We start from the raw sequence: 11,616 nt of genomic DNA on the forward strand, positions 1-11,616 counted from the left end.
CACCTTAGATATATTTTTTTTACTTGCAATAAATAATTAGATAATGAAAACCCCCTTCTGTAGAGATTTTCTACCGGCAGCTGGCGGATTTCACTTCCGTGATTTTAAATTGAAAGAAAGTTAAACTGAAAGTAACATCTTTGAGTAGGGCATGGTAACATCGAATTTTACGCACGAAATACATGCATAATAATACTGTACAAAACGTTTACTCCACAAGTCGAACCTGAAGTAGACAAACCTCTGCCACTTGAACTCGCCCCAAAGCATTATCATTTGATATCAAACGCACTTCACACGCAAACTTCCTCGTAAAAAATCCCCCTGTTATGACTTAATCTTAAGCCCATGTCTTCCTTACCCACTTGCAAAACTCCGTCCTAAGAACCACACATTTACCAACCATATAGAAATTTGCCTCAATTAACATGATCCCAAAACCCCACAAACCACTGCACAACGTCTCGCCCTATAGTACTACTATAGGTCTCCTCCCCTTAATGGGAAAGTTCCTTGAAAAACTCCTCATACAACATCTTTATCCCATACTTAATTCCCTTCAATTAATACCTGATCATCAATCATCGACATCACCATTCTACGGTTCAACAATGCTACCGTATTATAGACGTTATCGCATCCTCCTTTGGGAAAAACAGTATTGTCCAGCTGTCTTTCTCGACGTTGCTTATGTATTCGATCTGGTCTGCCATACTGGGTTGCTGTGTAAACTCAAAGGCATCCTCCCTACTACCGACTACTTATCCTAAAGTCCTACCTTGCCGGCCGTTATTGCTGGGTAATATACGGTTCTTCCCATCGCCCAACCATCCTGTCCGTGCAGAAATCCCCCAAGGTAGTGTGCTTGGTCCAATCCTTTATTTAATGTATACTGCAGACATACCTAATCACTCAAATACTTGTTCACATTTGCAGATGACACTGCAATCCTGTCTACCCACAATGATCCTGTCTTTGCCGTTCGTTCCTTAGAGTCTCACCTTACCATCAGTGAGCCTTGGCTTAAAAAGTGGAGAATAAAAATATCTCAATAGTGTTCCTCAACCCACGGCAAACGTGATCGCTACTTAGGATCGACATGCGCCTCACGTGGAATCAGCATACTAGACTTAAACAATTACTCAATAGACGATACTTTCTCGACTTTTAGACAGACGATCCAAACTATCTCTTAAAAGTAAAAGACTAATCTATTACACCCATTACCGACATGGAAAAAAAATGTTGCCTGCCATTCGACAACACCCTGGTTTTCGACGATTACTCTTAAAAAAGCGACGTGTTAGGTACAATCACGGTGTGTTTAAATATTACTTAAAAAAGATAAATCAGGTACAAGACGAAAAGTGCACGTGCGGTAGCATAGAAACATTAGAACGTATAATCATGATGTCTCCACTCTACGAAGAGAAAGGAGGAAGATGCTGAGTGCTATTAAAAACGTAATGGGAAATATGAGAGGATACTCAAATATAATAATCTCCTGTTCTAGCGAGGTGATCTTTGCAAAAGAAAACTTCTTGAATAATACAAAAAATAGTATGATTATATTAAAATAAGGGTTGTAATAATAGTTGTAATTATTGTATTAATTAATTTATTTGTTATTCTTGTTTTTATTTGTTATTTTGAACCCATTGTACATTATTATATGATATTGCAAGTGGCTCTGGCAACCATCTGATTCCAAAAATAAATATAAAAAATTTAAAAAAAAATCAACATGGACATGGGAATATGAGGCACAGCCAAAGTACCCAACTCCTATAGAATTCAGTCCAGACCAAAACCCTCCGTTGTATTACAAATGCCCCTTTCTATATGTCCAATCGTTCCCTTCACCATGATCTAAATATCCCTTATGTTTCCCAAGCCATCAAATCAAGATACAAATTCCTCTGGAGCGCCGGTGGCCGCAACGGTTTATCGTTGACACGGCGCACATCACTGTAAGGTAAAGATTCCGGGTTCAAATCCAGCTGCATTCGAACCTGACATACTTACAAATAGGCTTTTTTCAAAAACACCTGCACCCTGAGGGTTTATATGACCTCTGCTGTTACGAGCTCTCGTTTAAAAAAAAATTCCTCTCTTCATTCACAGGACCCTTAGAAATCAAACTTTCCTCTACGACACTTCCCGATACTCCACACCACCGACTGAAACATTGGCCTCGTGATCTTAATTCGAGTGACTGCGAGTGACAAGTGTTTAACTTTGGTTTACCTACATCGGAGTGTCACTAGTGAATGACTTTTCCTCACATGACAATGCAAGTCAATTATTATTTTTCAGCATTATATTTGCTTATTGTAGTTAATTCTCTAGTTGTAAATTTCAAATAAAACGAAAAAAGGAAGCAAGGAAACGGAAGCAGGAAGCAAAGTAGGTTCTTCTCAGCAGCATGAAAGCAGGTCACGGCGGAAGCAAGCTGCGAGGGAAGCAGCCCCATATCGGCCCATTTAGGGAATAGGGCGCAAGGGATTACATTTCAACGGAAACATGAACCATAAAACATTAAGCATGAAACATGAACCGATTTTACCAATGATGACGTTTATATAAGCTTCAAACAGATACCGTCAATGTCGCTTCAGTCTGTCGGGCCAATTAATTCACTCAGCTCAGAAAGTGAGATCGGCCCAACCCCAGTAAATAAATAATACACAGGTCACGCCTATTTTTGTTTTCGTACTTAAAAAAAAAAAATACAGGTAATTTCAAATTTATCCCGTGAATTATTTTATTTATTAATAGAATTATTCAAATATAGATTTAATTTTAAACAAGTGCATATTTTTAGTTTTGATCCTTTTGGGCATTTGTATATACAGTAACACTTTGATTGACAAAATGCTGAGTTTAACGAATATATAAAATTTTTATTTTTTTAAAAGAAATTCCGTCTGTTTGTCGTTCAAGATCGTACAATAAATTTGTAAACGAGTGATTTTTTATTTCATCGGTAAATTAATTCATTGTGTACGTCAATTGTGTACGTGCCAATCAACAACTTAACCAAAGCTTTATTTTCCTCATTGAACGCCGTAACAACTTAAATTTTATGAAGGCACTAATAATGTGTTGACATAAATTTGGGTTTTGAGGTGAATTTTACTACAGGGACGTACCCGGTCTTATTTATGTTCAGTGTTTACTCTCACAAGATTAGAAAGAATTGCTAATATAAAGATACAAATCAAGTTTCCATTGTTCAATAAATTATTTCCACAGTTTTTTTTCTTCTTTTTTTATTGGGCTGGCAAGAAAATGACTGTTTTTACAATATATATTTTATTTTTTTATATCTGGCGTGGTTGTTATCTATTCAAAGATGTGTCCATGGTATGGGCACAGTGTAGGCAGACTGATTTAGAAATCTGACAAGAATCAAAAGACAAAGATGACAAAATTATGGGCTTACTTTTAAGGAATACATTTTGTCCATATAACAATAAATAACACATGAGTTTCTGGTTTTAGTACACTTTTTCGCTTTCGAGGATGAAGGTATGATCTTGAATGAAGAAGGAAATTCAGTTGTTAATGATTATTTGGAAATCGTGAGATGCGGTCTGGTGTGACGTAGGTTTCAGAAAAACATTTTCTTCATAGTGCCAACGTTTCGATCTTTATTGAGATCATCTTCAGTTGTTAATGCAAAGCTTTCGACCTATTTTAAGGTCATCATCAGAGCGAAACATCCTTAAATATATCTACAGATTGACATATTTAAGTTTTTACAGGCGATCTCAAATTTCCTTGAAGACCGACTCTGTCCCAAAATTACCGACCTTGGCAGTAGCAACTGAATTTGCTTTATTCTTCAGGACCATAACTTGATCCAGAGTGTACATAAATATCACACCTACCTTAAATGATAAAGCAGACTGATAGATGGAATGGATTGAGTTAATCACATTTCAATTCATTTTGTTTTTACCATTGTTGTATGTATTTTGACAATGCATATTTTAAAAAATTATAATAGGAATAATCCGTTATGTTTAGTGGTCTGATTGACCAAATTACTTCTTTCAATTAATTATTCTTTTTATATAAGTTCTTGGTTGAAATGAAAAAGTCAGTGTTATGAGCAGGATTCGAAGTTTGTGGGTTTGAATCTCGCTCGTGACTGACTTTTTCATTTCAACCAAGTCCTTACAAAAAAGAATAATTAATAGTAACGAAGTTTTATTTAACTGTAAATAAACACAATACAAAAAAAAAGGAACTAAGCATTATTAATAACAATGGACTAGAATCTGTCTCTTTTTTTAATATTATTTATAGGAGAAAATGTTATGACTTCTGTTATCACTTTTTTCTTTTAGGCATTAAATGGCAGTGTTGACGAACCCAGGTACGGGGACACCAAGCATTTACTCCCATGTAACCAGATCGACTTCAAATCTCAAATCAACCCGTTCGCTCAGATCACTGAAGATCCCCTGGTACCGGAGGCCATTGGTGCAGGATGCTTACTTCCTCGATATCCAAAGGGGTGCCCTGATCGCTGGAACTTATTCTTTGGTAAGCAAAACATTAATATAATGATAGTAATAACAATTAGAAAATTGATGACAAAACTTAATTGTCTATACTAATATCTAGAAAGTTAAGAACTCAGTTTAAAAATTGAAAGCCCAGGTGGTACTCGGAGGGCCCGACTTGTAGGAAAAGGATCATCCTCATGCACTTAACTATAAGCCATACAAGGTTGAAATTTTTGGTCTAATGCCTGAATATGCATCAAACATGTAGAGAAAGGTTGCTTGATCTGTTACTTAATTGAAGGGTGCCTTTTCTTGGCACAGGGTTGTTTTATTGTAGTGCTAATATTTATTAGCTAGAATGTGTATTGTGAGAAGGTCGATGGTGGAATATTGAGTACTAGGTTATTTGTGTAATATGTGTAAAGAATCTGTCCCTCTTAATTGAAGGGTGCCATTCCTTGGCTCCATATGGAGAGCGTGTAGGAATGCCGCTCTATTTGAGAGTTGTGCTTGAGCACGGCAGAAGTATTTGAGACTTCTGTTCCAATTTTTGGAGGAAACACAGATGTTTTATTTGTATACATACTGATAGATATCTCATTTTGTGTTCATTATGTGTGAATTAAGAGTGAATGTATTTATTAGCATGAGAGTTCATAAATCTGTAATCAATAATCATTTTGAGGGGGCGTCGGTGGCCGCTACAGTTTAGGCATTGACACAGTGCTCATCACTGAAAGGTAAAGTTCCCGGGTTTGAATCCAGCGGCCCTGCATTCGAACCCGACATACTTACAAATGGGCTTTTTTTCAAAATCAACGGTACTCTGAGGGTTGATATAACCTTTGCTGTTGCGAACCCTCAGAAAAAAAAAGATGAATAATCGTTTTGAAAATTGGTTTTAACTTAAGGTAAAAACTATAAAATATACATAAAGTTTATATGTATAGTTAACCATTGTTTTCCTTCCAGGGTCATATTTATCACCCACCAAATGATTAACACTTCAAGCATAATGTAACATAGAAGTTGTTTTTATTTATTGATTATTATAAATTTCCAGTTCCTGAGTATATTCACAGTCATATTTGGCGTCTTTGATCTATACTCTCTGGCCTTGGCTGCTCCTGGTTCGACTCACTACGGTTTCTACTTCATCAGCTATGAGTTTGTCTATGTTGGAAACAAACATGGTAATATCTAAAATGCATTAAATTTGTTTATTTCCTTAATATTTGATTTTTTTCTATTTCCAGTGCGAAACACTCTTATCTTGTTTGCATTGTTTTCTGTGATATCAGCAATGACCGTTTTTGTTTCGAGCATAATGTTAATAATGGCGTTGAGAAAGGTAATTGCACTGATAAAATCTGGTTACTCAGAATATTAAATGTAACGTTTTCAATAGGAACATGAGAAAAAAATTGTACCATGGTTATACTGTTTTGCAATTTTTTCCATCATACGCATCCTAGCCTCTCTGTTCTTTTCGATCGTGAATGACCTCATCTTCGGTTACAACATCATGATGGTGTTTTTTTGGACAATATTCTGCATTCTCAATGTCTATTCTTGGATTCTCATCTATTCGCTGTACCTGGAGTTAGCTGATCTCACCAAATTAGAGGACCTCGCTCATCTCAGGGTACGTTATAAGACAAAGAATAACATTTTGCAAAATTTTGTGCTTATTTCCTTCTGCCAAAAAAATTATAAATCTATTAATATAATTTTTGTGGCCACTATTATGATATTCATTGCTGTGTGAAATTGTTAGTTAGAACACACTTTTGTATAAAATTTATAAGATTACCTTCTTGATTTGGAGCAAAAGAAATTTCTTTACAAAAAAATTGTATCAAAAAGAAATTCTTTGCTTCTAAATCGAATCAAACTCCCCCTCCTCTTGTGTACATGTGGCCATATTTTATTCTTAACAATTGTGCAACCGACAAAATACCAAAACAAAGGAGATGGTTTGCACAGATGGGGACGATGCAGTCGCTGAATGCATCCACGACACAGTCTCTAGCTGGATCTCGTCCAACAACGCCTCACAGTACTGTTTCTACACAACCTGTCCATTAGGTGAGCGACAAGCTCTCACTTTTTGCCCTCGGTGTCTAAAAACCCTGAGTGGTTAGAGTAGACAGGAAGAATGCTTTGCCATATTTTTAACCACACCTCCAATAACAGCTTGGGATGATTTTTCTCCTTGGTGGATTTTTTTTATTATTATTTTTTTTTTTTTTTTTTTAATGCACTTAATGAATATAATTATTATGTTTTTGTTTTCAAACCTGCACACCTAACATTCATATAACACAATGATCACATTTTATGAATACTGCAATTAAAATTTATGTATCATTATCTCACACTAAATTAATACAGGAATGTATTTTGTACAATAAAATAAGGTACTTGAATCGTTGAATGGTAAGCATTAAGTTTTGAAAAAATATCAGATTTATTTCAATTATATTCAATTTGTACGAAAGATATGATTTGTACTGTTATTTACTGTCTACATTTTAGGTGTATATTTTTGCAATATTTTGGCAAATGTATATCATAAATGCAAGCTTTTTTTATTTTTTAATTTCCTTCTAATTTAACTACCATAACTACTAAACAATCAACACTAACAAAAATAAAATCTCACAAGAGAAAATCTCACAAAAATTAAAAAACTCCCCAAAATGTGATATAGTTGCCACCTGCGTTAGTTATTTTGTTTGTATATTTTAGTTAAATTAGATTAAATTTGAAAACAAAAGCCAGCATCACGATAGCATAAATTTGATGAAACGTTGCAAAAAAAACAGTATTTAGAAGATTTAGAAAATCAATACACCTCAAATATGATCAATAAAAACTAGTACAATAAAGATTTTTTAAAAATAAGTATACAGTGAAACTTCCCTTAATGGACACCTGTCAAGCAGACACCTTCCTTGAGCAGAGCAAGTAGTATCAAATATGCCTCACCATGTGCTTTGACACTTAAAGAAAAAATTAATAAGTATAATTCAAATGAGTGAACATGAAAAACTAAGTTTGTGAGACTTGGCTGTGAATTTTTCCATCAGATAGTCACATTTCAAACTGTGACACTGAAAGATTCGACTTAAAAATTCAGTCAAAAGTATTGGGTTGTCCGGAAAATAATGCAGGATTTTAAGTTTTCATTAAAAAAAATCTATATAAAATATTCTGTTTACGTTTACAGGATTACTCATTTGTATGAATGTCANTTGGCACGATAAAGAAAATGTTTTTCTGAAACCTACATCACACCAGACCGCATCTCACAATTTCTAAATAAAAATTATAAATAAAAATTGATATGTGAATGCTAAAAGTTTATTTATATTACTTATTTAATTGTAAGATTTTTAAACAATTCATATGCAGGTTTGACAAAATTATTACCTAACTGGTCCGTTATGAATCTTGTACATAACTTGTTCATTCCGGTTTTTTGGTCGCCACTGAATGTTTACCACATACGAATTTCTCGTATATGACACATCTGGTAAAATATTTATTGCCATTGCTAGATCAGACAACATCGACCATCAAGAAGAACATTTTGTTCTTCTTCTGCCTCTGAATCTTTTTCAAAGCGCAAGAAAAAACATAGTTAGCATACATTTTTTGGGTAAACGGAAACCATACAATAGACAATACAGGGGCAATACAATATAGGGAGTAAGCCTGAGCCTTTTTCCTGAGTGTGTAATGTGGCTTTTATTAACAAATGTACTTTACAAGAACAAAATATGTACCGGTAAAAAAAAAAAATATGGCGTGGACCACAATTGGCAGGTCTAATTACACCCAGATAGATTTGTGAGTAAAAAATGAAAAATACAATAACATTCACAACAATTTCACAAGAAACAAACATGACACAACAAGAATTGCGCACTTTATATGAGAATGAAATGCTTGATTGAAATTTTTATTATTTATTTCTATATTATAAAATTATTTTTTCAAATCAACATATGTTTGTTTTTCACCCGATGACCTGAATAAAAGTCAAAACGTTGGTGCAAAAAAAAAAAAAAATGAAAATGGTGTTTATGTAAAATACTTCATTCTTGACCACTCCTCACTTCAACAAATTTATGACAATTACATTTCTTTTAAAAATTTCCAAAAAAATACTACTTTATACTCAGAAAAGACCTAATAGATAAATACATTGGAGGGTAGATAACAAATATTTTTAAAAAATGCATAAAAAACATTCTTTGATTGAAAAAAAGACCCACAAAGGTCGTGCAAGTATCAAAATTATATAATTTAATTTTATTTATTTATTTTTATTTTTTATATTGAGACTTCCTTTTAAAAACCACCTGCCATTTTTTGTCAGCCATGTTCTCAACAAAGTTTATTTTTGTAAAACAATTATTAAGAATTTAAAATGTTTTAAGAAATTATTGAAATTGAAAATGGCACAACTTACCGAAATTATGAAGAAAAAAAAATTTTTTTAAATTAAATTTTACCTTCGAAAATTTTAACTCTCTGTTACAAGTCTTTAGCTATGAAACTAGAATAACATAATTATAAAAAATAATATAAACAAAATAAATAAAAGTGAGAGAAATGTTTCCGTATGATGGTGAATTGCCTGCCATTTCTGGATGGAATTTGCATCAGTGAAATTGTTTGTGACNATACATATAAATTATAAAAAAATAAATATAACAATTATAAAACAATTTAAAAAAAAACTTTTAGGACTTAAAAGAGGTGTTAGTAGCCACAACAGTTTTTGACATAGCCTCATCACTCTCCGTCCCGGGTTCGAATGCAGGGCCGACATATTTTCAAATGGGCTTTTTTTTTTCACTTTCTCTTTTAAAAACCAGCACCCCTGGGGTTCATATAACCCTGTAGTTGAAATAAAAAAAAGATTTAACACTTTAAAAAAAAAAACACCTCTTTATATTTATAATAGAAAACAAATATTTTCAATTGATAATGAGCTTTTTTCATTTTTAAAGTCCTAAAGTTCTTTTTTTTAATAATTTTTAGATTATAGTTTCATAACTAAGAACTTTTAACAGCGAGCCCATTTGATTCCAGATCCCTTATTCATATATGTTTTTCATAAATTTGCCCTGAGGTAGGCAAAATATATATATATAACTAAAAGCTTAACAAACTTCTAAAAGTTTTGTTCAATGGACCACATCCCTAATCCGCTCCTAAAATTAACAACTGTTGATCGATAACTACATCCTTCTGACAAAAAATAAAAGAATAATTTTCATATATACAAAACAAAGAATACAACAATGAAGAAAGAAGGATAATTATTTATTAATGCTTTTATTTTTGTCAAATTCAGCTTTTTACTTGTAAAAACACACAAATTGCTATTTTTTCACAACCTGACATAAAAGAACTAAGTGGTATAATTAAATGAATTTAGTACACTTGGGTACGTATAACACTGAACTAACATTGTAAATAGCAAGGAAGGCAACAAGAGGTCTTTACCACCATCTAATTATTATAACCGAAGTACATTATAAATAAAATCTTGGTGTTGAGAAATTAATGAAGATAAGGTGAACAAAGTAATATTTATTGCAATGTTTGTCAGGAACAATTTGACTAACCCTTTAACAGTTTTGAACTGAAGTATAATTTTGATCAAATGTTTTCTTGGTCAATTGTAGCTGAGCACAATGGCGTCGTTAGCTGCGTCAACAACCAACTCCATTGCTGGATCACGGCCTACAACGCCTTACAGTACAGTTTATACAATCCCAACTCCGACGCCCGTCTAATGGATGAAGCCAGTCATGCTTCTACGCTTGAAGTCAACCCTAACCTAAGACTAACTACATTTATTTTATCTCGTTCATATTAGGTTTTACTACTGCAGTATCTTAACAAGATCTTATTAATTTATTAGATTGTATAGATATATTTGTATAATTATCGAGTATAAATCAGTCTGAAGTATATAATTTTTTTAAATATATTCAATACGACTTTAATAAAGTCAATAAAAAATTATGAAAAAACAATCATTGTGTATTTATAATCTTCAAAAATGCTGTATTAATGTCACAATTCAGTTGGAAAAATAAAGACTGCAATATATCCGTCCAAGAGAATTTGATGTGATTTTGAAATATTGTTATTTTTCTAAATAAAGACAGTTCAAACAGAGAATGTTAATCTAGGTTTGTAAGGTAAATAAGTTATTTTTTATATTCATTTATTTCATATATCTAATTTTACTTATGTACTTGAAATTGATTTTTATATAATAAATGTTACCCAACATAGAATGTTATGTACTCAAGTCTATTCCTGCATTTCTGTTTAAATGATTTTGGATTTATATAAGCTCAAATTCGTACATGTATGTACATACATACTTTAATTAGGTGTGGCACATCGAGTACCTTTCTCAGTATGCAAGACACATACTTGGCCCGTGTACCAACCTAGCATGGCCTATTCTGAAAGTGACTTGGGACCCACAAAAAACTAACTGCTGTACTCGCACTATTTTTTATAGCAAGTAAAATCTCTTGGATTTGTGGAAAATTTATTTTTGATGGTTAATAGAGTAGAAAGGGAATTTGTGCAGACACCTAGGGCTGGGTGGTTCGAGTTTAGGATGTTAATGCATTTATTGATCGCAATTATTTCGGCAGAGTAGTTGCTACATATCTGAGAAAGAGGGAACATTTTTCAATCTTGATAAACAAATGCCGCTCCGACATCACTTGGGTTACTGGAACTGTCCGTAAATGCGAAAGTTGAGTTTGGGATTGTACTTTTTATTCTTAAAAATTCTTTTTTATAAATATATGAGGTAGTATTTTCTTTAGAAACCTACATCACACCCGACCGCATCTCACGATATCTGAATAACAATCGATTAACGGTACTAATCTCTACACATTGTTTTAGGGTTTTTATTGCATATTATATGGCTTATTTGAAAATTTTATTGCATATTTGGGGAATTCGATACAACATTTGTGAATTTTTTAGTGCATGATTTATGTCATATTTGAGAATTTTTTAAATTCCATATTATATGGCATATTTT

At 32.9% G+C, this 11,616-nt stretch overlaps 1 protein-coding gene across 2 annotated transcripts; it reads left to right on the top strand.

Annotated features, from left to right (window-relative positions):
* The first annotated feature begins 2,630 nt into the window (after positions 1-2,630).
* LOC106667743 lies at positions 2,631-10,840 on the top strand. Of its 2 annotated transcripts, XM_014395879.2 has the most exons (7): positions 2,631-2,735; positions 4,356-4,554; positions 5,581-5,710; positions 5,774-5,868; positions 5,926-6,162; positions 6,504-6,605; positions 10,223-10,327. In XM_014395879.2, the coding sequence occupies exons 2-6, from the start codon at positions 4,363-4,365 to the stop codon at positions 6,603-6,605; spliced, it is 756 nt and encodes a 251-aa protein (XP_014251365.1). In that variant the 5' UTR covers positions 2,631-2,735; positions 4,356-4,362; the 3' UTR covers positions 10,223-10,327. The 2 variants fall into 2 exon arrangements, with proteins under 2 accessions (XP_014251365.1, XP_014251364.1); XM_014395878.2 differs by lacking the exon at positions 6,504-6,605 and having other exon boundaries at positions 10,223-10,840.
* The last annotated feature ends 776 nt before the right edge of the window (positions 10,841-11,616 follow it).

This window comes from Cimex lectularius, unplaced genomic scaffold, assembly GCF_000648675.2.
Source record: "Cimex lectularius strain Harlan isolate CLEC.00 unplaced genomic scaffold, Clec_2.1 scaffold200, whole genome shotgun sequence".
In the NCBI taxonomy this organism is placed as follows: domain Eukaryota; kingdom Metazoa; phylum Arthropoda; class Insecta; order Hemiptera; family Cimicidae; genus Cimex; species Cimex lectularius.

Excerpts from the sequence above, each read along its gene's own strand:
- LOC106667743 (XM_014395878.2), top strand. The coding sequence starts at position 4,363 with ATGGCAGTGTTGACGAACCCAGGTACGGGGACACCAAGCATTTACTCC. Across the intron at positions 5,711-5,773 it reads CTATGTTGGAAACAAACATG|TGCGAAACACTCTTATCTTG; the intron begins GTAATATCTAAA and ends TTCTATTTCCAG. Across the intron at positions 5,869-5,925 it reads TAATAATGGCGTTGAGAAAG|GAACATGAGAAAAAAATTGT; the intron begins GTAATTGCACTG and ends CGTTTTCAATAG.